This window comes from Martes martes (genome assembly GCF_963455335.1).
Source record: "Martes martes genome assembly, chromosome: 3".
NCBI classification, from domain to species: domain Eukaryota; kingdom Metazoa; phylum Chordata; class Mammalia; order Carnivora; family Mustelidae; genus Martes; species Martes martes.
Genome location: NC_137890.1, coordinates 52,435,485 through 52,462,059, shown reverse-complemented (window position 1 = coordinate 52,462,059; position 26,575 = coordinate 52,435,485). Strand labels below are relative to the sequence as shown.

The 26,575-nt window shown below is 36.1% G+C and overlaps 1 protein-coding gene across 2 annotated transcripts in view; it reads left to right on the top strand.

Moving 5' to 3' along the window:
• The window catches only part of VWA8 (von Willebrand factor A domain containing 8), a 330,448-nt gene that overhangs the window by 193,963 nt on the left and 109,910 nt on the right, over positions 1–26,575 (top strand). For both annotated transcript variants that reach the window (XM_080798346.1, XM_080798347.1), the window contains exons 22-27: positions 2,673–2,748; positions 4,567–4,702; positions 7,026–7,145; positions 9,172–9,377; positions 10,611–10,762; positions 25,219–25,327. In XM_080798346.1, the coding sequence (XP_080654472.1) occupies positions 2,673–2,748; positions 4,567–4,702; positions 7,026–7,145; positions 9,172–9,377; positions 10,611–10,762; positions 25,219–25,327 (799 nt within the window). The remainder of the gene's footprint in view (positions 1–2,672; positions 2,749–4,566; positions 4,703–7,025; positions 7,146–9,171; positions 9,378–10,610; positions 10,763–25,218; positions 25,328–26,575) is intronic.

The following is a 26,575-nucleotide window of genomic DNA, read 5'->3' as shown; positions in this document are numbered from 1 at the left end:
TAAAAATTAACTTTTTAGTAGAAGATAGCATAAAGTATGTCCTACAGGAGACTTATAAGACCCAGGAATATGGAAAATGAGTGTATGACTAGATATCATTACAATACATATTATTCCTACTAAAAGTTGATAAGCACCAAGAAAGTGTCACAATATGTTTTCACTTTTCTTAACATCTTCAAGGATTTATTTCAAACACATTTTAATTTTATTTTTAGCCAATATGAAAGAAAAATATGGATTTCTTTGTAAAGTATAGTGCTTGGGCTATAGGAAGCAGTAGATCACGGGACAGGCATCAGACCCATATGACCCAGAATCTTGAGAATGGGAGCTTGGAATAGAGGTCAAGAAGGGCAATAGGCCAGATCTCCAGGGAATTCACTGAAGAAGCCAGTCACCAGTTAGTCAAATTCGAGGGAGAAGCCTTTCAAGCTAGGCACAAAGAAGCTGGTTAGTCTAGAAATTATAAATGCCGATAATTGCGTTGCCAATATACCCGCTCAGGCCCTGGTAAATGAGGACTCTAGTGGAGGAGTTACTCAGAGTTACTCATAATTTAGTAATTTAGTAAGTCTAAATTCAACTTAGTTGGAGTCCATGATGGACATAAACCGTATTCCCAGTAATCCCTTGACTAGTCAACCCCAAATGTCCTTCTTGATATGACTGTACTTTCTAATGTGTACTTATAAATCAATAAAATATATATAATATATAATAAAATATTATATATTAATATATTGTTATATTTTATTATAATATTAATAAAATAATAAAATATTATAAATAAAGATTCCTAACATCTAGGAGAGTCAGTCTTAATCTAATCCAACATTTACTAAAGTAGGCTCTATATTCAAGATTCTCTGTTAAAAAGGGGAGGGAGTTCCATGATCCAATAAATTTGGAAATCCACATACTGTATGTCATATTATAAGCTACAGTGTCGATTTTTAACTTTTAGCATTTTTGTCATTTTGTTCATGCATTCATTTATTCAACGTATATTTACTAATTAATACATCCCGTGAGCCAGACATCCATTAGATGCTAGGAACAGGAGGAGGGACAGATAGATGTGGTTCACAGTCTTATAGTCTTATAGTCTGTGTAGAAAGATATTAAAATAAGTAATTACAATACAGTGTGTTAGTGGAATAAGGAAGATCCAGGGCTCAAAGGGGACATAGAGTAGGGTCACCTAACCTGACTAAAAAGGGTCAAGGAGGGGATTGCCTAGAACCAACTGTGCTAAAACCTGAAGATAGGTGGAAGTTAGACAGGCAAGAACTTTCAGTCACAACAAAAGCAAGAATGAGATTAACAAATTGCCAAAGCTGACATAGACTCTTTCTGTCCTCCATACACTGTGCCAGCTACTTTCCCAGTGTTCCATCATTGAGCCTCCTTGTGGGGGTTGTATTACTTACCAAGATCAAATGTCTAATAAATGACAAGAACTAGAATTTCAGTCCTGATTGGTCAGACTCCAAAATCATCTTTCCAGTACCCCACAACTGCTTCTCAAGGTAGTTGACTGATTTTGATTAAATTTGTTTTGCTAAACCAAAAACTCGCTAGAATGATGTCTCAAGTTTGCTTTATTTGTGAGTGTTGTATGGTATTTATTGGTTTTTTTAAGAGATACGCATGTGATAAATGGTAGCATTTGGGGAGAAAGTTCAGAAGCACATGATACCTCTAAGGTCTGAGATTCACAACCCAAGTCTCACACATAGTAGGTACTCAAAAGAACACAACTGTAACTCCATTCATTACTTGAATAAGTGGTAGGATAGTTTGAAAAGACGACTTTGAATTCTTATAAAGAAAGGTGCTATTCACATTTTTAAAGTAATTTAATTCTCCATGTGACATGATCAAGATGGCCATAGAGTTTTTTATTTTAAAGATGGAGTATATGTAGAAGATGAAGATAGAAAATTGGTCCCCTTGAACATGTATAGATCTTCCTATCACCTGTAGCTTATGTACATATTTTTGGCAAAAATATTATTAGGTGATATGAACTTCATATCTCATCATGTGAGGAAGTCGTAGCTCACTATTAATAATTCGAATATCCTGATCTAAAGGAAGGTCTGGCATATACTAGCAAAGAGATTTAAGAAGACGAAAAGGATTGCTTTAATCCTAGGAGAAATGTTCCAAAATCTATGGTTCTGGGATTGAGGTGAGACAGTCTGGCTTTTGCACACACTGGTGGCAATTTGGGCCAGAATGTGTAATTCACAGAATTGCTTTTAATTGGCCACATGAGCTCACCAGTCATCACCAAACTCACCATAAAAATTCTTTTCAAATAATAAAAATATTGTTTCTTTAATGCAAATATATCTTTTTAACCTCTCCTCTTCACCCTCAGAAGGTAATTTTGAGGAGTGAAATGGTCACAAGGGAAATTCCTAGAAGGAAAAAGAGAAGTAAAGAACCTGAATAATCTGTAAACCTGAATGGATTCCTAAACCCTTGTAATTTATAGTCACACCTACAAAATAGTGTTGCTGAATGGGATTGCATTTTTTATTATTCATTTTGAGAAAAGTAGGATGGTGAACAAAAACTTAAAAAGAAGTCCTCCTGTGCTATATTTTTACTCATGTCAGTATATTTTCTTACTAACTATAAAATGTTTGTTTTAACTTTAGGGATACCACAGTACAAACCCTTACTCTTCAGCCTTCTGTTAAAGATGGACTAATTGTGTATGAAGACTCACCTTTGGTTAGTAATCCAACTTTATGAATATTCTCGACTGTATTTTTCTGAATGGTAGTTGTATTTCAGCCTTTGAGGGGCGATTTGTGAATCTCCCATAAATTTTGATAGATTTCAGTCTTAACAGGGAAACATTCATATGTCACTTGGGGAGTGGACATTTAAATACAGATAATTGAGAAAATAAAATGTTTTCTTATTCTGTTCCCTCTTTGGAGTGATATAGGGAATGATAGAAATCCTCTAATGATTTCTTTATCATTCCAGAATTTTTTTTAAAAAAATTTGCTCTTTTCAAATATGTAGAGTTTGAAATTAGATAATACTTCTAGAATTTTTTTTTAAGATTTTAATCAATAAAATATTAGCCCCATGTTTTGGGTAGCTGGAAAGATCCATTCCTCACTTTCTCACATAAGACCCAAAGAAATGCTGGCCTGCCAGGTGTGTCCCTCTGTGTGCCTTTGTATCAATGGCACAAATACGCCAACATGAGAACTTCTGTGGTCAGAGGTTTTCGAAGTGATTGAAGTCTTTAGAATCTCCTTCCTGAATTCCCCCAGGTTGGGCCTACTTTCCCTGAACAGAGATGTGAAGGCTGAAGTTGGATTATTGTTAGAAAGCTATATATTTTCTTCCTCTTTTTAAATTCGGTTTACTTTTGCCCTAAAATTAGAAAGAAAAACCCTTACCAGCTTTTTTTTTAGAATATGAATAAAATATTTGTGGTAGAGGGAATCAACTATTTCTCATTCTGTATGTCCTTAAAATTATTTGCCAAAACTATATAATGAGAAAAATTTATTGTATGGTTTATTTTATGTTATGAGAAATTTCTTACTATTAAAAAAATAAGCTTTGGGTTTACATTTAAATTCATTGAACATTCCCCCTTCCTACCTTCTTTCTCTTCATAACGTCACCATTTAATCAGATACCTAAGACCCAGGGCTCCTTCCTATTTTTCCTTTCCCTACTTCCCATCTAATCAGTTGCCAGGACTATAGCTTATACCTCCAAAAAACTCTTCAGATCAGTTTAATGCTTTTGATTTCCACATGTCCATACCTTTTCTAAAATCAGGTCCCCCAAATCACTTTTTTACCAAATTATTAGAGTAATCCCCTTTTAGTCCATTTGCATATTGCTGCCAGATAGAACATCTTAAAGTATAGCTCCATCCATTCTGCTCTATTAAAATCCTACACTCTTTTAGAGCCCTAACAAATGCAGTAGTCTAATATCCACTCTTTTTTTTTTTTTTTAAGATTTTATTTATTTATTTGACAGAGAGAGATCACAAGTAGGCAGAGAGGCAGGCAGAGAGAGAGGAGGAAGCAGGCTTCCCGCTGAGCAGAGAGCCCGAGGCAGGGCTCGATCCCAGGACCCTGAGATCATGACCTGAGCCGAAGGCAGAGGCTTTAACCCACTGAGCCACCGAGGCGCCCCTAATATCCACTCTTGATTGTGATGTCTCGGTCTTCTTAACTCCCAAGGCACTTTAATTTCTGTATTTGTTATACTTGTTTTAAATCTCCCCTACTCTGGGGTGTGAAGTGCGGACATCACCAACGTAGGAATAATTATGGTGCTAAAAGGAAATAAAGTGATTACTGCAGAGTTAACAGTTTAGTAACAAGGTGAAGCTTTTGGTGGAGATTCATAAATTTTGTTTCCAGCTCTGCTACACACTTTTTTTGTGATAGTACATCCATAACTTAAATAAAACTAGCTACTATTATAAACCCAAAACAATGAGTGATAAAAATTTTTAAACATTTGCTTTCATTTTGTTTGTTTATGATAAATGTTCTGTCTTTAAAGGTTAAAGCAGTAAAATTGGGTCATGTTCTGGTAGTAGATGAGGCAGACAAAGCCCCAACAAATGTCACCTGTATTTTAAAAACTCTAGTGGAAAATGGAGAAATGATTCTAGCAGATGGAAGACGCATTGTTGCAAGTGAGTATAACAAAGCTTTCATTACATGCAAAGTTCACATCTTTGGTATCAAATCGCACACTTAGCTGGCCACTTATCTGCAAGTTAACAAGCATAAGTTCATTAGAACTGAAGTTGATTGTATTGACAGTCATTTATAAAAGTCGGTACATCGGAATCTATCTTTGTCTGTTTCACATTTTTATTGCTGGAATGCACTTTTGAAAATTTCCATAGTAGTTTTAAGACAAATCAGCTTTATATTTTTCTGCTCTGAGAATACTATAATCCTTATTATACTCATTTATCCATTATTGTGTGTAATTTATTTTCTTTTGTTGTTATCTGGATTTTTTAAAAGCTCTAGCATGTTTCTTTGACTTATAATATTAAAATTAATTTTATTATTACTCAATTAGAAAAAATTACCAGGGATTTTATATGGGTAAATCCATATAAAATGTATATACACACGTGCACGCACTTGCATATACACACACACACACCCCCCACCCTCACTTTGGACTATCTTCTTCCTTTTATTTATTTATTTACTTTTTTTTCTTGTTATTAGGAAAACTGTAGATCCATGAGTCTCATCAGTCTGTTTAACCTAAAGACAAATTGTCTGATGTGACATGAGAATATTTTATAGTTTCTAATTTAATTTTTTTGTGTGATGAAAAGACTTGAACATCTGTAACTAGCCATTAAAAATATATGTAGCCAATAGCAGGGTAACCATAAAAAATTGAGACTAATAACTAAAATCTTCAATATTCAAAGAGAATATGTAAAGAAAACCCATTAGAAATGTACAGGTACATCACCAGAGAGGTTCTTCTTCAACATTATCATTGGAAGATGGCAATTTCCAAGTCTAGGAAATTAGCATAAAACATAAATAATATAAATATAAGTAAATAATAATAAAAATATTCCAACATGCCAGCTTCACAGTGAACTTATGCAAAAAAATGAGAATTTGATCTAGACAGCCTGAATGCTACCTCTTAGATCATTCAGTCTCTCAGGATTAAAATCTGCCTGCCCTTTTTAGATACATTTTGAGGATAGTGAATGGAAAACAAGAAAGAACTGCTGAAACAAAATTGTAATTAAAGAGTGATTATCTCTTGGTGACTGTCTACATTTTCTAATACATTTTAGAAGAGTAATCTAGAAGAAAAGGAGTCATCCTAATTTTTAAACTCCAATTTAATCGTATACAACATTTTAAACACAAGATCCCCTAAGGCCTTCTAAACATGGTTTCTTAAAGCATCACTTGTAGGGCCTTGTTTTCCATTTTCTTTCCTTTTTAAGTTTTCATTTTTTATTGTCATTTTTATTTTAATTAACTAATTAAATTTTGCCTGTGAGGCATACCCTTTATTTACCACAACTAAAATTAACAGGGATCAAACATTAAGGATACTAATTGTATTTAGCACATAAATATGTGGCATATTTGAAAGATTGTATTAAAAAGGATAAGTGTAGGTTCTTATAGACTCATCGCAAATAAAATTGCAGGTGCTTCACAGCTATCCTTTTTAAAAGATGGACAACCTAAGGCTGGAATTTAAATAAACCCGGATGACAAGTGTTCCTTCTGAAAATAACCACAGTAAAGTTTTTACCAACTGAAATTGTAGTCTAGACTAGCAGTTCTGTCTGAAATGTACATCAGCCAGTAGAACATAATACTCAACTTCTTTACTACCTTTTTGACATTTGCGCAAAGGAAGCTTCCATGAACTTGCGATTACTTATTTTAAGAACTGAAGTAGAATCCTTTAATTGGAAATAAATCAACATTGTGAGCTGACTAGGTGCTTAGGACTTTTATTCTGTGTTAAGTTTCAGGGTAGGTAATCTAAACCAGGAGTCACTCCTTAGCTGCATAACGGCAGGCAAAGTGATGCAACTGCTGATCTCATGAAATCTAAAGGATGGTTGGGTCATCCTTTGAGTGTCCTTTGGATTATCCTTCATTATGGATTCTTATCCTTTTTTTTTTTTTAAAGGAATAATAGCATCTCGAGTCGGGTTTCAATACTGCAAGATAATATTTGGACAAGTTTGCTTTTTAGATGTACATTGAATTTACATAAAAATACAAGTCCCTGTAAAATTCAGTATATGCTTTATCAGTATTCTGTTCTTAAGCAAACTTTCTCAGGAAATTTTTTTTTCCTGTAACCAAATTGTGACAACCAGATTTTTAGAGTTTTTTATGATGGAGCAGCACGATTCCTTATATTATTTTAAAGGCTATAACTTGATATTCTTAAGAATTATCAAATATCAATAAAGACTAAATAGAAATTCTGTTTTTCAGATTCTGCTAATGTTAATGGAAGAGAAAATGTTATTGTGATTCATCCTGACTTTAGAATGATTGTCTTGGCCAACAGACCTGGATTCCCTTTCTTAGGCAATGATTTCTTCGGTACTTTAGGTAAAAACAATAATGAAAACAATAACAAAAATATTAATAACAATAATAATATTCTTAGTAACAATGCTGAAGTGGCTGTCACTGAATGCTGCTGTGTACTGTGTCATCATCACAACTACCTTGTGAGAATATTTGTTATCCCCAATATAGAGAAGGAGAATATTGGAAATTCAGAGGGATCCTTTTTTTTCTGGAGTCATTTTAGGTAAGAGTATTAGAGTTTGGCTTCATATCAAAGTCTCTCTGATTCCAGAGCCTATTTTCTCAAACAACTACACTATACATTGTTGTTTAGGGCCTCTTAGAATAAAACACAAAATAAGGAATGGTTTGTAGTCTTTGGTTTTTGTCACATCCCCCTAACTGAGAGTTTGAGACCAGCTCTGAGAAGACTGATTTGCATGGATCAGGATGGTCCTGAGATAAGCTTCATCATCAGGAGCCTTTTAGAAGGACTTCTCTTCTGTATAGCAAGGAGGTAATTCTGGATAACAATAATTCTCATACTCAGTATGAAGCAGGCACAGTATCCCAGTAGGATTCTTGATCTAGCAATTCCATATCAGCAAATTTATTCAAGAGAATTACCCATGCAATGATTTAAGTATAAAGATAGGTGATATAGCATTGTTTACGTAGCCAAACAATGGAAAGAACCCAAATGTCCATCCCTGAGATCATGACCTGAGCGGAGATCAAAAGTCCAGACATTGGGTGATGGACATTGGGGAGGGTATGTGCTGTGGTGAGTGCTGTGAATTGTGTAAGCCTGATGATTCACAGACATGTACCCCTGAAACAAATAATACATTTTATGTTAATTAAAAACAAAAAAAAAAAAACAAGGCAAGACACTCAGGATGCCTGGGTGGCTCATTCAGTTAAGAGGCTGCTCAGGTCACGATCCCAGCATCCTAGGATTGAGCCCTGCATTGGGCTCCCTGCTCAGTGGGGAGTCTGCTTCTCCCTCCTCCTCTGCTGTTCCCCCTGCTGTGCTCTCTCACTCTTTCTGACAAATAAATAAATAAAAAGTCTTTAAAAAAAAAAGACAAGACACTTAACCAGCTGAGCCACCCAGGTTACCTGTATGATTTAAATGATTTTTAAGAACTAGAAAGTTCTTTCTGAAATGGACATATTAAATAATGCAAATCTATTTACTTTAACTTCCTTTGGCCCCTGGTCTCTTGGATTGTGAATCAGTAAAATTACATGAACTTTTAAATGAGAAATCCATCTCTCTTGAGCGTAGATTATGCTGTTCTAGGATAATCTCAGTTGCCTAAATTACAGTTGAAATATTTTGTGTTTCTACATTCCTTTTTCTTAATTTTAGTTTAGACATTGTCTCTGAAGGCTTACTTTTCCAATACTAACTTCCAAAGTGTATTCTAGCAATCTGCATAAGATATAAATTGTGTATAGAGTGGTGATTACCAACTCTCCCTTTTTGGTGTACATAAAGAAACATGTGTATGAGATAGATGTATAGAATATTTGAAAATATTCAACGTGTGTTAAAGTTAAAAACACAGTCTCAGAACAGTATGAAGAGTATTTTCCAATGAAAAAGGAATTAATCACTAAAACTATGTGTTTGTATGTATGCATTTTTACAAAGATTAATGCAGGGATGGAAGAATAAATACACTGAACTGTTGTTAATCCTGGGTGCCTGTAGGGGAGAGAGTGGGATTGGCAGAGCTACAGGGAGACTTCCCTTTTTTGGCTTTTTTATTTGAGTATCTCCCGTGGGATTGTATTCAGATATTACATAATTTTTAAACAGAAAAATCCGTGAAGAATAAACCACACATCACTCCATTTCCTTTTCTTTTGCTTCAGTCATTTGCTTTCTTCTCGATACCATCCTATTGTTGGACAGGCTTTCTGTGCAGTTTTATACATTTAAAAATGGAAGTGCTTTGGTGAATGACCAGTGACTCTTTAAATGGTCATTCTGTATTTCCTATGGCATTATAATGGATTACTTGCATGCTGAATGTGAATCTCTTTTCTCCTATAGGTGATATTTTTAGCTGCCATGCAGTTGATAATCCCAAACCCCATTCAGAGCTCAAAATGCTCAGGCAATATGGACCAAATGTGCCTGAGCCCATCCTTCAGAAGCTTGTGGCTGCCTTTGGAGAGCTGAGGAGTTTAGCTGACCAGGGGATTATTAACTATCCTTATTCTACTAGAGAAGTTGTCAACATAGTGAAACACTTAGAGGTACGGCATATGCCTGTGCATAAAGGTTTAAGAGAAACCATCAGTCTTGTTTTTTTTTAGACTGCTTAATGTATACCAAGTCTTTCCATTTCTAAGATACAGTACTGATTCAGATAAAATGTGAAGTGTTTGTAATCTAAATTTTAAATCTGGAAGACTGATGAACAGTTGACGTTTAGCCTTTGAGTTGACTTAGGCAAGGTTCTATGCCATGGCCACTACCAAGGAGCTGGGAAATTTGGTGGGGGTTTTTTGAGGGGTGAGGGAAGACAAGAGAGTGAGATGCAGTGAAACTTTACCACCATTCGACTTCATACAACAAGCATGTGGTATCTGAGTGAAAAGTATTTCCATTTTGAAGACAAAAGACGTGAAGATAGAAAACTTACTAGGAACTAACAGTATTTATGATATGCCTGTAAATACTGCAAGAAAGTTCTATAAGATAGAATAAATGGACAGGAAAATGCAGTTCTTTGTAGCCAAATACAATGTATAGTCCACCATGGTAAAGAAAACAAAAAACTGATGTCAGTTCTACTTGTATAATAAATAATAGTCTCTGAGCAGAAAGTCACAACCTAATGACTCATGACCTCTGACCTGTCCCCAACCCTCTAAGGAAAATCTAGAAAGAAAAATAGAAAGCTTCATTCTGCATATTAAGCCATGAAAAGACCAGTTCGTTTCCCAGAGCCTAAAGAAAATCAAGACAGAGCCAACAGAGGACCCAGAGGCCCCAGCCAGTATGAATCTTGCTGTTAGTTATATTTTTCTTTCCCTCTATTTCCTATTTGTCTATTCACTGTACTTACTATGTTCTTCTTTACTTCTTTCTTACTCCTTTATCTTTCTTTCATTTATTCACAGACCTGTGATTTCTCTAATTACTTCTGTATAGATATTCAACACTCCTCTATCTATATAAATAGCATTTTTTTTATTTTGTCAATCTACTACTCATTTTAAAGGCAGTGAAAGTCACCAGACAGGATCTAAGCACTGATTTAGCATTTGAGAGAAGGAACTATGCCCCCTCAAATTCTAGTATTTATTTGAAAAAGAAAATATTAAGTTATCAGAGCAAACATTAAAAGGAAAATGTGTATATTCCTCCTATCTTGTTACCTGACAAGGCTTGTAAATATTTGCTAAAGTTGATTCAATCATTATTGTTCTATCAGTTTTATAAATCACACGTGTCATAAGGAATTTTTTTTTTTATTAATACAGAAATTTCCCACTGAAGGTCTCTCCAGCGTGGTTAAGAATGTTTTTGACTTCGATTCCTACAACAACGACATGAGGGAGATTTTGATTAACACTTTGCACAAATATGGAATACCTATCGGAGCAAAACCAACCAGTGTGCAGCTGGCGAAGGAGTAAGGCACACTCATTATTGATCAAATACTCTTGGGGATTACTATTTTGATTGGTGATAATGGTGATAATTCTGAACTACTGTTACATGCTGCTAAACTGGCATGGGGTGGAAATTCCATCACATGTATGTTGCTATTTGCTGGCTGGATTTCAGTCAAATAGCATTATTTATAGGCCTGTAGATTGAGAATTTTAATTATTTTGACTTTCCCATGAGTAGATGTAATGTAATCAAATAAAGGGAAATATTTGTTTCTTTAACAGTCTCTGTCCTTTTGTTGAATTACTATGACTCTCATTTCCTACTCTAGTGCAAAATCTCGGTACAAACATGAAAGCTACATAAAGGGGTAATATGTATTACGTTAAGATCTTGTTTATGTCATCATATAGTTTTCTGTTGTGATCATTTTCTAAATTTATAATCATATTAATTTAAGAGAATGTTGGTTTCTTATTTCAGCTCGACAGATTGAAAGAGGTAGTGAAAACAAGTGGGTTTGTCTCACGGAGGCCAATTGCCTGCCTTTTATTTTGTAATTATGGGCTACGTACTTAACCTTAGTAAAGAATCTTGCAAATATGTTGTTTACCAGAAAGATAGCTGATATAGTTTGTAATTAAGTTCAGTGCAGATTCTCTAGAACACAGTTTTAGACGTTTGTCACTCAAGTGATAATGCATCTAATGCTATCTTTTCTATTAAAAAATAGTCAATTACCATAATTCTCAAGGAACAATAATTACTTTTAAATTATTACTTAAATTTAGTCTCATATAGGACACACTCTCTACCTTCCTTAGAAAAAAATTGTTGGGGCACCTGGGTGGCTCAGTTGTTAAGCCTCTGCCTTTGGCTCTGGTCATGATCTCAGGGTCCTGGGATTGAGTCCCGTGTCGGGCTCTCTGCTCAGCAGGGATCCTGCTTCCCCTTTAAAAGAAAAAATTTTAAAAAAGAAAAAAAAATTGTTAACTATAAATTAATGACTAGTCCAGCTATACACACACATATACATACATATACATATACATATATATCCTAAGTAGATATATCATCCTTATTTATTCTTTGACATTATTATAAAAACTTGTCAGAATATATACAAATAAAAATAAATTGTTAAAGCTTCAACAGTTTTTTCAAAGATTCTTAAAGAGAAACAAATATTTCCCTTTTGTGGTAAAAGCACAAGATGGAGTTATGTTTGAAAACATCAGTGAATTGGTTTATATTATTAATGAATGAGTAAATTTTTTTGAAAAGAGTCGTTTGGTGTCTGTTGTTAAGACATACAGTTTTCTCTACGGTTTTACTGATTAATTAGCAATGTTTGTAGGCATTTTGAAACTAGTTTGCTAACTTAATAGCATACCTTTTATATTGGAGAGTTTAAGATATTATCTTTAATGTGCAAAATTCTATAAGTGCTCATGTATTTTACTTCTTTTTTATGAACTATATCTTTATTTTCAATTGGAAGTAAGATGGTTCTTATTACTGTTAACAAATTTCTATAGAGTCTTGGCTTCATGGAAACCAGACTTATGATTTAAAAATAACTTTTTTTTTGGATGCTTGAACAACTTGAAATAAAAATTAAAATATATATCAGTTGGTAAGATCAATCAAAAGAAAATGGTTGGCATTTTAAGTTTCTAAGGAAGACAGATAAAATGGTTTAACTTATTCATTCCAGTCTTCAGTTCTGAACTGAAAAATTCTGGCAAGTTAATTCCAATTCTAGTTCTTATCTGTGGAAACAGTACATTGAGCCTAGAAACAGGATGGTCACACTCATGCCTCTGATGGGGATGGAAACAGCTCGTTGTCCACCCACTGCATATAGCTAAAAACAGACTCATAGAGGAGTGAATTTTCCCTTGGGTTGGAGATAATAGTAGACTACAGTTTGCACATTCACAGCATTGTTTCCATGCTGGTAAATTACAATGACTAGGGCAGCTCAAGAGTTGTGATGTCATTTTGTTGCCCTTGAAGTGAGATCCACAGGTTCCTTATATCTGTTACTGTTGAACAATCGGTCATCTACTTTGGGTAGGATTGCATGGTAAGTGACAAAGTAATGGCCTGGGAATTCAACAATTAGTCACATATTGAACCTGTGTGCCTGGTCAGTGATGGAGAAACACATCTTAGCCTGTTGACAAAATGAGGGCATTTTAAATAGCATAATTATAGTCGACAACATCTAATTAGTACATGTTTAACAATGGAAGGGGGTGCATGTAATAATAACTGTAAAAAGAGATGTAAAATAAGTGAAGCCAGAATATAGGGCCATTTTCATAAAGTTAATAAGGTTAATTTTATTGATAAGATTCCTTCCTATTCTAACATCCTTTGCATGTTAATGTAATCTTAATTTTCTGCCCTTACAAAAACAAATAAGAAAGGAGTGATACTGACATTTTCTTGTTTCTCCCTAGAGTAGCACATCATTAATAGTAATCACATAGACCTCTGAAGTTTTAAAGTTGTCCCCATGTGGTCTTCTAATTTGCTTTGACTTTTCTAAGCCTTTTGCTAAACCTTGTACTTCACTAGACCTTTTGCTAACCCAGTTCTTCCAGGCTGCTTCTGCCCACCTCTGCATATATTATGCCAGTGAAAAAGGTCTTCACTGGGCTTCTGTTCCTAAAAAAGAAAGACAAAATGTTTTAATTATTGTTACTATCACTCTGCCCTGAGTGAAAAATCCTTGCTACAGCCTCTTCTTCTTGTTCTCTAATCCAACCATAGTGTTTATTGGTTGGGAGCAAAACTACATTGAGTCCAGAATAAGGTGTTCACATTCACGCTCAAGATGGGGATGGAAAAATAATTGGCACCCTCTGTGTATAACTAAGAAAGGATGTAAAGCAGACATCGTAGAAAAAGGAAGTTTTCACATGGCCACAGATTATGTTAGAGCACTGTTGGTACCATTTTCTACAGCAGCTTCTTCCTCAGCTGCAATCAGACTGTATTTCGGCTGTTCAGTGATATTCCCATTCCTGCTGTTTGGTGAATTCCCAGAAGAGATGCTGTCACTTCCCCTTTTGTTCTCCTGAAGAGTGCAGGATGGTACCTATCTCATAGGTTTCTGCACATTTTTAAAAGGCCCAGTATCCTATTATGAGGTGAATATGACTTACCTTCTTTACTAAACCTTTGCTGAACCTGGTACTTTTAGGCTGAGTCATCCTAGGTGGCTATTTTACCATGCTTGTCATGTGTAACACAGCTCTTTCTGATCTGTAATATATTGCCAGTTCTTAGTACTGAGATCAGTATTGGCCACCTCGACCCCCTCATTACATTGGCTTCTTCCCACCAGTACTTCCCGAGGTTTTTTGTTTGTTTGTTTGTTTGTTTATTGTTCCCTTTCAAGTTTCTAATACATGAGATAGGATAGGCCAAAGAGATGGCAGACCTAGCCAAATAAGGAGTCACACTGAGAGAAATTTAGGCAGAGATAGAAAGATTTGGGTTAAAATCTGAGCTCTTAAAAAAAATAACCTGATCTATTGAGTTTCAGATATCATTGTTGGAGGGAAAAATGAGTGCACATACATACAGCTAGGTCTAAAGACCCAACTAAAAACATATCAGTTATCTGCTATGGTAGGGATAGATAATAAATTTCAAAGCAAAGTTTTCTTGTTTTTCCTTAAAATGAGTTTTTATTTTTTACTTCAAAAATAGTATCTTTTATTTAGGAATAAAGGTACTATTAGCACAGTGGTTCTTCTAAATCTAAAAGTGTTTTTCAGAGTAATTTATGATCTCTAACATGCTGGGGGGAAGCATTTGTTTCAAAAGAAAAAAATCTTGTTTTTTTAACATAATTTTAAGTGACTTATACAGTATTTTAAATCTTACATTTATATGCCACTCTCAACTTCACATTTCTTGAGAGAATTATCATTTTATAGATTTATAATGGAATATGAATACTCTAAACATTAACAACAATAGTGACAATGGTAATGTAAACAACTTATAGATAAGTATGTGCCCAGCACATTTCCAGGCACTCGCTTACATGAATTTAGATAATCCTCATAAAAAACCTATCATATATAATGTTTTATACATACATATATATATATATACACACAAACACACACACATATAGTATTAGTATTACATTTTGTAGATGAGGAATTTGAGACACAGAGAAGTTATGTCAATTGCTTAAGGTTAGAAGGCTAATGGGGGCAAATACTATACATATACATAATTTTAATCCAATTGTAAGGACAAATGAAGGCAGACTGATATGCAAATTACAACTCAGAGTTACTCTTTGGATATTGAAAATTACTGAAATTGTTTTAAAAGGGCCCTGAGATTTTAGTTAAACAACTTGAAAACATCACTGTCTATGATGTCATACAAGTGTAACTCTTCACAGAGTTTTGATAGATTCAGATTTTGGGGGGGGGGTAGCCCCCAGTGATATTTCACAATGAAAAGTAAGTCAGAAAGTAGATCAACATAGACTTTGACACAACAAAGATCATTTGAGAGACCTCTTCATTCCCAGTTAAGTTTTCTTTTTTTTTTTTTTTTCCTGACATAGTGAAGGATCATGAAATAAAATACAAGGTAATTCATTTAGAAAAATAAAAACAAACTAGAAAACTTTATTTGGCTGCCATACATAAAAAACATACTGGCCATTATTCCTTCCTGATTTGTAACACAAAATTAATTTATGAAATCTTCTCAAAGGTTATGGTCATTTTTAAATAAAGCAAACGTTCAGAGAAATTATCTCTACCCTGTGAAGTTAGCATTATGCATTTTTCTCTCCCTGCCCCTAGGAGATATACATGTCTATAAAATATTTAAATATTAAAATTCTTTGTCCTCAACTCTGTTGATTTCTTTTTTTAATTGCTGCTTAGTTTATTCTTTTTAAAATTAACATATAGTGTGTTATTGGTTTCAGAGGTACAGGCCTGTGATTAATCAGTCTTATATAATACCCAGTGCTCATTACAACACATACCCTCCCCAATGTCCGTCACCCAGTTACCCCATCCCCTCACCCCCTTCCCATCCAGCAGCCCTTAGTTTGTTTCCTGAGATGAAGAATCTCTTATGGTTTGTCTCCCTCTCTGGTTTCACCTTGTTTTGTTTTTTCCTCTCTTCCACTATGATCCTCTGCCTTGTTTCTTAAATTTCACAGTTTATTCTTAAGCTAGTTTCTTTTTTTGTGTTCGCTTGTTTGTTTCATGGTGTTTTGTTTTTTGTTTGTTTGCTTGTTTGTTTGTTGTTGTTGTTGTTTTGAGAGAGAGAGCACCAGTGCAGGGGTTGCAGAGGTAGAGAGAAAGATGCTTAAGCAGGCTCCCCCCAGGCTCTGCGGGGCTCGATCTCACAATCCTGAGGCATGACCTGAGCCAGAATCAAAAGTTGGATGCTTAACCAGCTGAGCCATCCAGGTGCCCCTTAAGCACTGACTACCTGTTTGTCACTGACTACCTATTATCTACCAATCATTAATTTGTAGTAGCCAAAGGGAATACAAGTTTGAGGAAATTAAAAAGGTTTTATATGTGTTTCCTTATGATGTATATTTGCTAAATGAAGAATCATGTCCCATTTATTTTTTTTTTAAATAAGCCCAGCACAGGGCTTGAACTCACAACCCTGAGATCAAGACCTGACCTGAGATCAAGAGCCAGATGCTTAACCGACTGGCACCCCAGCCAATATTTTTACTGAACTTCTTAAATGGGTTCACATTTTAAACTTAAAAATGCAATGGTAGCTGTTGAGAGTTGCCTTTGAGAGAGGCCCCCAGAGTAGAGACAGGAAGCCCCACTTTCTGTACTGTTTGAATATTCTAACATATGTATTATTTTCTATATTTTATTATTTAAATGTCCACCAACTATCTAGGCACTGGAATTATTCTTTTCATTTTCTTTTTTTTTTTTTAAGATTTTATTTATTTATTTAACAGGCAGAGATCACAAGCTGGCAGAGAGGCGGGCAGAGAGAGGAAGGGAAGCAGGCTCCCTGCTGAGCAGAGAGCCTGATGTGGGGCTCGATCCCAGGACCCTGGGACCATGACCTGAGCCGAAGGCAGAGGCTTTAACCCACTGAGCCACCCAGGCGCCCCTCTTTTCATTTTCTTATTTAAATAAAATAAAAATGATGAAGTAAAGGTCTATTCTGAAATCACTGTATCTGGGGATCTTTGCCTCTGGTACACCAACTGCAATGCCTGCCCTCAGGGTGGAATGTCTGTACCCTGACCAACGGCAAAGGAGAAATCACATTAACCAGACATTTCTATTGCATTTCAACACAATATAAGTAAATTTATGCATTGGTTGACATTAACGTAAACCTATCAAGTGAGAAAAGACAACACTTTTAAAGCAACAGAAATAAAAATAGTTGTGCATACGTGCGGACAGGACAGCTTCATCTAGACTGAATGTCTTTGAAAGGGTATCTGCCTGGAATTGTTTTTTTATGTTAAAGACTTATCCTGTGTAATTGGAACATCGATAGCAGCTGCTTTCCTCACCAAAACCAACTTTGGTGTACCATAGGCATCCAAGAGAACATTCCAACGGGGACATCTCTTTGGAGTAATTTTATTAATTTTATTTTTGAAATTAGGAATAATGATTGGTTTACTATTTATCGCATTAAGAGTCTCTTCTTAAAGTTTTGTGCTTCTCCTTCCATTTTTCTGAACTCTTATATGCTATAATTTTCTTTTTGTAGTCTTGGTGTTTGCAAATAAGCTCACAGTGCTGGTGGTGGAGTTCTAAGGTGTACAATTCCACTCTACATGATGATTTATTTCATTTCATAAAAGAGCTCTTAGTTTTCATTTGTTTTTGTAAGGGGGGAAAATTAAGATTACAATAACATGCAAAGGATGTTAGAATAGGAAGGAATCTTATCAATAAAATTAACCTTATTAACTTTATGAAAATGGCCCTATATTCTGGCTTCACTTATTTTACATCTCTTTTTACAGTTATTATTACATGCACCCCCTTCCATTGTTAAACATGTACTAATTAGATGTTGTCGACTATAATTATGCTATTTAAAATGCCCTCATTTTGTCAACAGGCTAAGATGTGTTTCTCCATCACTGACCAGACACACAGGTTCAATATGTGACTAATTATTGAATTCCCAGGCCATTACTTTGTCACTTACCATGCAATCCTACCCAAAGTAGATGACCGATTGTTCAATAGTAATAGACATAAGGAACCTGTGGATCTCACTTCAAGGGCAACAAAATGACATCACAACTCTTGAAGGAGCTCTTAGTTTTCAAAAGTAATAAGATTTACATAATGACATCCCAGAACTATTATGAGCAGAAGGGTGGTATTGGGTTTTATAGTTTCATAGGCTTTGCCCCATATTCTCTTGGTATATGATAAAGTAGCTTTACAACCATTTTATTTGCTTTCAACTCCTTTATGAAGGTGCAGAAAAAAACTAAAATATAACCAATCTACATAGAAATCATTAAGGTCTATGAATCTTCTCTCATACCCATCTTAAACAGTCTCACAGAATATCCTTGGATTCCCTTGAGCATTTGCAAGTGATAATCTGTCAGCTACCTGCATAGAAATTCCCAGTCTCCACCTATAGCTGGTTCTTCCAAATACACCTGCAAAGTAGATCGCATCATTTATTCAGTCATGTAATCAGGATGCAATGGGGGAAGAAAGCTGTAGTGGTTTGCAACTTACCATTGAAATGAGAAACAAGCAGGTGAAGATGTTGGCAGTTCTGATGTAGCCAAGCGTTCATTTATTTAAGAAACCCTTGAGCATTTATTTGGTAAATGATGCTGTTTAAAGTGGTGGGGTTTGGAGCCAATGGCTGATACAGAATTCTTGAGATGTCTTTGGTGTAAAAAGTGGTCTTATTAAAGCACAGGGACAACACCCATGGGCAGAAAGAGCTGCACTGAGGTCACGAGAAGTAGCCCATTATATACTTTCAAGTTGGGAGGGGTTAGGGACAGCACAAGCCTCCAGTGTGTTTTGGAAACAAGGTTTCCAGGATCCTGAGGGGGCTAGCTATTCTTAGGAAAAGGTCATTTATTACTGTTTAGTAAACCCTCAGTCAGGAGACCTCTCAGATGTCTATCAGTGGGCCATATTGCCAACATGTATATTAGGGGGTAGAGATAAAGGAAGTTTCCAAAGGAATTTTTGTCTGTTAAAGAGGATCCTGGGGATCAGGCTAAGATTGCCTTTTGCTCTTAGCAAAGTGTCAACATTCAGGCAGCTGAGCTCCCAGAGGAAGGTCACGCTACCTGTTTCAAAGACTTGTCAGTGGGCTATAGGCAGTAGGGAGATTTAATTTTTTCTTTTGCCTTTGTTTCTCACATCAATACACACTAGGTAGAGAGTCAGAAATATCAAGGTGATGAAGTGTTCATACCTGCCTTCAGGGAGCTCAGGGTTAATTGGGGAAGCACTCAAGTAAAGAGCGACTTGTGTTCCGTTAAAGCCACACTAGAGAGAATCAGAGACGTAGGATTGCTGCCTTCTGCCCTGGGGGAGAGTCAGGGAGGATTAACCCCGCTGAATGCTTAAGGGATGACTAGGCCTTCTTCACGCAAAAAAGAAGAAAACACTTCAAGCAGAGACCGTTTTAAGAGGCCAGGGTACACTTTAGTTTGGTGACTCAAAGGGTGGAGTAAGGGCATGCCTTGTGATGGGTCTAAAAGGGAGAAAAGAGTCAGAGGGAATCCCAGAAGAATTTGATGCCAAAAAGTAGCATGGTCAAATGTGTAATTTAGAAGGATTCCTTTGGTTGCTTTTTTTTTTCCTTAAAAAAAACAACAACAAACTCAAAGCCAATGAAACTGACAGCAGGAAGACCTGCCTGGAAGCAGCTGCCTTCATCCCAGTGATGATCAGTGAGGGCTGGCCTATGGCAGTGGGAAGGAAGGGAGGCCCAAGAGCAAGAGAGATTTCAGTGGCAGAGGGGATGGATTCTGAGTAGCAGAGAGTCAAGGATTCAAGTAAGATGTAAGCCTTACCCTTGATGAATTCATCTCATTGGGAAAATAGGTAAAGTACCAACCTTGCTATGCAGCATTATATTCAAAGTGCTATATTCGTGGTTGGTTTATCTCATCCTATTAGTCCTTCTAGTGGCAAATAACAGAGGTTTTCTGTTGGGAGGGTTGGAAGGATGGGGAATTTCCAACTGGGGAAAATTCAATCCCTGTCATTCTTGATGTGGATAATTAGAAAAGGGAAGAACTGAAGATGAGAAAATACTAAGATGTGGTTGGTAAAGGAGATGGCAGACAAAGAGAAGTTTTTGCAGTAAAACTTGAAGAAAGAGGAGAGAAAGGAATCCCAGACCCCAGAACCATACTTTGGCAGCTTCTTCCAGGAGGAAGGAAGCCAGAGATGTGCTGAGCAAGCTGACAGTGTCCGCTCTGGCACAGAGTGACTCGAGGCACCAGCACTAAGACCACACAGTCATTCTGGATGTTGGGGCACATATTTGAGAACTGTCAGCCAAGAATAGCAAGTTTCCCCCGATCTTTTTCCATCTCATGCATCCAAATTACTCTTCATTTCTGTGACGTCAGCAGGACCTAGGCAGCAGAGGAACACGAGTCTAAGTTAGAAAGTGAAAGCCATCGTGTCTAAGGCAGAGCCAGGCAGAGACAGGAAACACACCTACACATACTCGTTGTGTGCACAGCATATGCAGCAAAACAAAATTAACTTGCCAGCAACACAAGAGATTATAGGGCAGGGAGATTCACAAGTTTCTAGCAAGTAAGGGAGTGTAACTGGGAAATAGTAAGATCCATTATAACAAAGTGTTTTAAGGGGCTTTTCTATTTCCTTTTTTTAAATATGCTGACTTTTTCTTTTAGTAAACACAAATCTTTGGAAGGATTCACTTCTGACCTTGCTTTCAAAAACTTTATTCTCTATCAGGCCTTAAATTTGAAAATTGCAAGTTCTACAGAACTGTATCCTAAGAGTTTCTAAGAGTTCCAAATGTGCAAAGTTCCGTGGAAACCCAGAAGAGCAAGAGATTCATTCTTCTCAGAAAGAAATATGGGCAAGAGATGCAAGGAAAAGTGGATGTTTGAATTGGGCCTTAAGAATGAGAAGGATTTCACCAAAGAGGCAATAGCAGAGAGGAATTCTGGGAAGAGGTAATAGCCTCATGGAGGCATGAAAATGCATAGCTTGTTCAGGAAGAGCAAGTAGCAGTTCAAAGTGGCGAAGGCCTAAATTGGCTGGAGAGTAAGAGGAAGGCATAAGAGCCATACGTGGAAATATTTGTCAGGGTTATTCTATGAAAGGGTCTAGTAAACTCAGTGGGGCAGTCCAACCTAATTTTTGTGAGAGGTTAGATTTAAAACATGAGGTGTGTGAGGACTGCTAAAATCAGAGTTGCTCTTTTTCTTCTTCAAGATGGTAGTAATTGATGAAGTTTTGAGAGTTGGTGAAACTACCCTGAGGGGTTCCACTATTCCCGTGAAAATTAGTAGTTCTTGTGGTGAGGAGATGTTTTAGGAATTGTTGCTAATAGGTACATCAACAACTTCCAATTGCATAATGCCCTTAGAAAGATACAAATCTTTTTCATGTGTTTCTTTCAGACTCCAGAAATAGTATTGGCAAATGTTCAGAGAAGGCAGAAATTTGCCAGAACATACTCTTTAAAACCCCAGATCACCTCTTTATGGAAACAATCTTAGACAAATCTCTTGCATGTCTTTCAGACTCTATTACTCGGCTTTGGGGTCCATATCCATCATGTTATGAATTGTGTACATGCTTAGAAAAAAACTTTGGTTTGCCTTCTGTATAATTTGATCTGAGTCATAATTTTGGTATTCACCTTTCTTTCAGTTCAAACTTTAACTTCTAGATCTTTATTAATACTTCCAAAAGGGATTAAGAAACATCACAACATATGAATTGAAATACTTCATTGTTTTAAAAAACATAAATTCATGAATGACATTGACGATAAAAAGTAGTGCTGTTTATAGGCCTTAAGTTCATCCTCCTCCCCCTTAAAATCAAATCCAGACATCATTCCAGCTAAGACTTTAATAGAGTTAAACAACACAAGTGTCAGGATCTAAAAATCATGGAAAATGCCACTGTCATTTCCGTGAAATCAGGTGTAAACAATTTAAGTGTGGTTAAAATTGGATGACAGATTTCAGTAATGGAATATAGGGCATTTTGTTAACTGGTTATTCCTTTAGAGTTGGCCCCGAATTGGTGATTATGTTTCCAATACCAAAGCTTGCTCATGCACCCAAATACACTGCTTCCCCTTCCCCTGATTACTGACTTATTGAAGGGGAAAGAGTTACTAATAGATTTTCCCACAGCTTATTGGGAGGACTTAGTAGTGAAAAATTAATGAGGGGCTTTGGTTTACATCAGGTGGCCAGTCTGGAGCCCACAGCAAAAGTCTTAGGACAAGACTTTATGTTACCAAGAAGCAAGATGGAGTCAGTTTGTTGTATGACTCCAGAACACCCCACGTGCGTCTTTTGGTTTTAGCCGTTATTGCCAACAGCAATCTTGTTGTGTGGTTCCAGATAGTTTCTATATGGGGTACCTGAAAGTCCTTCCCATATGCTGCCAACCAAACAGCTTGCTAATTTTGGTTGGAACCAGGCACCCTGTAATTTCCGTGAGTATTATGTAGAATGAGTTTGCAAGTTCAAACCAGATTTCATGAGCATCCCAGAAACTGCATAAAAACTAGAAGTTGAATAAAGTTACTTTTTCTCAAGTGGACGAAGGTTTGTTTTTTTTTAAGCATCTGTATATTTTTGTGAGATTATTAAAGGCTATTAAATCCATTTTTTAGGGTACATATCAACCTGTCAACCAAGGATCTTTTTTTTTTTTTAAGATTTTATTTATTTATTTATTTATTTATTTATTTGACAGAGAGAGAGAGACAGTGAGAGAAGGAACACAAGCAGGGGCAGAGGGAGAGGGAGAAACAGACTTCCTGCTGGGCAGGGAGCCTAATGTGGGGCTCCATCCCATCACCCTGGGATCATGACTGAGCCGAAGGCAGACGCTTAATGACTGAGCCACCCAGGTGCACAGGGATCATTTTTTTAAAGCAATTGTCCACTTCTAATTAGACTTCAAGATGTGTAACTGTTTCTGTTGTCTTCAAAGAGCTAATTTGGGATGTATTTAGACCCTCTTTTTATAAGCTTTAATAAAGCATACTTGTCTGTCAGGGCACTGATTCTGTTGGCAGGTATCGGTATTTTCATTCTATTTTTACTTAAGAGTGCGAAGGTACTGTACTGGAAGGCTGTTGAATTTAGCACAGACGCTTCCCTCTACCCACTCCAGTGATCCATCATCAGAAACTCCTTAATCTATAAGGAACCTTGCACATATCATCCCTTTCATTTCACAAGGGAAGAAAATAACGCTCGGAGCAATTAGCTGACTTTTCCCTTCCCGTGTTGCGGAGCTAGTTAATAGAAGAACTAGAACTAGAACCCAGGTCTCCTGCGTCTTGTTACACTAAGTCTTCTAGGCTTGAGGGAAATAAGGTGTGTCCTTCCTTCGTTTTCTCCTTCTCTTTTTAGAGATCTAATTCTCCTTTAGTGAACTGCTGAAAACAAGTGAAGAATGCTGCTCATTCCCTAACAAGGAGAGATTCTAGTCTGCAACATGATTTCAAGATCTGCCCTTTTGACACTGAAATGTGTTTTTATTACATTTAAAAGAGGAAACACAATAACTGTAAATCCCCTGATTTGGTGCCCCTCCCACCTCATTTCTAGTAAACAGGGAAGTGGCTGACCAATCAGGGTAATTGTCCAGACACTTAAAATGTGTTTTAGATGATAGATTAAAAAAGCACGAAACTCCTTTTGAGAGATTTATGTCATATGAATTAGAAGAATTTCACTGTAAAATTCTTTTGTGTGTATGGTAGATATTAGCATTTCAAAGGGACAAGAAGCATATTCCACCAGAATGCTTGGTTCCATTATTTTACGTAAAAACTGTCTGAGCCTTACATGGTCTTATTAAGCATATGGAAATATTGTGTACTCCTGTTAGTGAAAATAAAATAATTTCTGAATATAAATATACACTCTTTTAATGATCATCAAACTCATTGCAAGCATGTATTTCAGTTGATAGTCCCACATGCATTATTTTTAAACAACTTTTTAACTCTGAATCATTTTTTTAAATCATTTTTGCCATGGAATAAGAAATGTATAATAAATTAAAGGACAAATTAATGGTTCTTTTTTTTTAAAGATTCGAAGAAGAGATAATATGATTAAAATGAAAAGGCTTTATTCTCAAAAATTTGTGGTTTTATAGGATTGCTGTATTTTGACAAATCGCTTTATCTAAAAATAACTTTAAATAAAAAGGAATGTAAACACAGTAATTCCATTGGAAGTCAGGACAGTAGCTCCCTAGTGGAAATAATGACCTGGATACAGAGGTGCATTCAGGGCTAAGTGATACATTGGTGTGAAATTTCTGTATGTATATCATACTTAATTCAAAGTATTAAAAAAAGAAGAAGAAAAGGTTAACGTGCTAAAATACACTCTATGAAACTTGCCCTGTACAACTTATAAATATAGGACTTGTAGTATTGTGTACTATTTATTATTTGATTCCAAATTTTAAAAAATAGACTAAAAAATGGTTAGAGTGCTTCATTTTTTTTTCTCTAAATCCTTCCTATACTTTATTAGGAATTGAGGTATTAAATCACCAAGTATTTTACTAATTCAAGGAAAAAATATGTAAACCTTCATTATTGTCATCAAGTTAAAAACAGAACAGAACTTTACCTTCTGAGTTTTAGAAATGTGAAATTTTTTTTTGAGTTTTTATTTTAATTCCAGTTAGTTAACACACAGTGTGATATTAGTTTCAGTTGTACAATATAGTGATTCAGGAATTCTACACATGAGCCAGTGCTCATCAGAACAAGTGGGCTCCTTAATCCCCATCACCTATTTCCCCCATCCCTCCATACCCCTCCCTTCTGGTAACCATCACTTTTGTTCTCTATAGTTAAGAGTCTGTTTCTTGATTTCTCCCTCTCTCTCTTCTCTCTTTGCTTGTTTTGTTTCTTAAATTCCACATATGAGTGAAATCATACCGTATTTTGTCTGTCTCTGTCTTATTTTGATTAGCATAATACTCTCTACCTCCATCCATGTCATTGCAAACAGCAGGAGTATAATCTAATTCTTAAAGTATATTCTAAATGTCGTACTACAGACTATCTTTTAATAAAATAAAATATAACTCACTCTTAAGTGAAACATTCTTCAAATTTATTCATGTGGTTGATAATAGACGGCTCATTTTTTTTTTCTATGACTTGGAAACAAGAAGAAATGTTGACCTTTCAAATCATCCTTGCCAGGTTGCCTCTGCCAGAGCAGACGTTCATGGGCTACTGGACAGTTGGTCAGTCAAGAAATGGAATACAAAAACTGTTGTGTCCAGCAGAAACTCATCATATAGACATAAAGGTTGATATCATTATTTCTTCATTAAAATATTGAATGTTACAGATTTTTTTCTCTGTCTTCCCTGAGAAAAACCCATACAATCTCAGAAATGACTTGTTCTGAGGTAATTTTAGATTTAGCTTCTGCTCCCCGTCTCAAGCCAGTCTGGCCTCCAAGGAGCTCAATGTAGATCATTGCTAATGGCTAATAGAATTCCTAAAAGCTAACCTGAATTAGAGTCAGGTATGTTGTGTGTTATCCTAGAACACTGACTCCATGATATTTGTTTCCATGTAAACAGGCAAAGGGAAAGAGTATCAGTCAATAGTTGTAACAGTAACTCCTTTAGATATTTGAAGCAGAAAGGGATTTACTGTGGGGAATTGGATGCTTATAAAGTCATTAGAAGGGACAGAAGAAACAGAAGTCAACAGGTCACTGCTGGATTTTCAGTCTCAGGATGAGTGCTTCTGCTTCTCCTACCACCCCTGTGGCTGGCAGCCACATAGCCAGGCAAGATCAGCGAGCTTTTTCTGGAAGGGGCCACACAGTAACTGTTCTAGGCCACACAGATTCTCCTGCTGCAGCTACTTGACATTGCTGGGGGTGGCACAGCTGTAGACAGTATGTTAGCAGAGAAATGTGGCTGTGTCCTCATAAAATCTTATTTACAAAAGCAGGCGGTGGCTTGGACTTGATCTGTGGACCGTTCAAGTGCATTTCATTGACAGAACCTCAGTCATACCTGGAACCCTTACTACCAGAGAGGATGAGGAATGTAGTTTTTAGACTTCTGGCTCCTGAGACTCGGACTAGATCAAAAGGGGCGGGGTTGAGGGTGCCAGGGATGCCACAAGGGTCACTAAGAACTGTACAGCATGCAGATATTGAAAGTGTGGTTATGTCTATATAGTTCTTATCTTGAAGGACCCAGCCCTAATATCAATAACATTATTCCTCTCCTTCTCTTTATATTGATTAATGTTCATTAAGTGTGTTATGGTCTGCCTTTTGTAAATAACGGTAGTGGTTATCAGGAAGCTTTTTTTAAAATTTAGAATGTCACTTTTCATGTATATTTTATTTCAAAGACCCAGGTTCAGCCCTTACTTTCTATATAATGATATAATAATCATTCTTTACAGTGGAACTGTATCAGGCCCTGATTCGTACAGTTACAGATTATTCTCCTGGTTTGGCCAGCCCTGGGTCCTAAGATTCGCAGTTCAAAACTTGCTCTTGACTTAGGAAGGGATACAGTAATGAGAA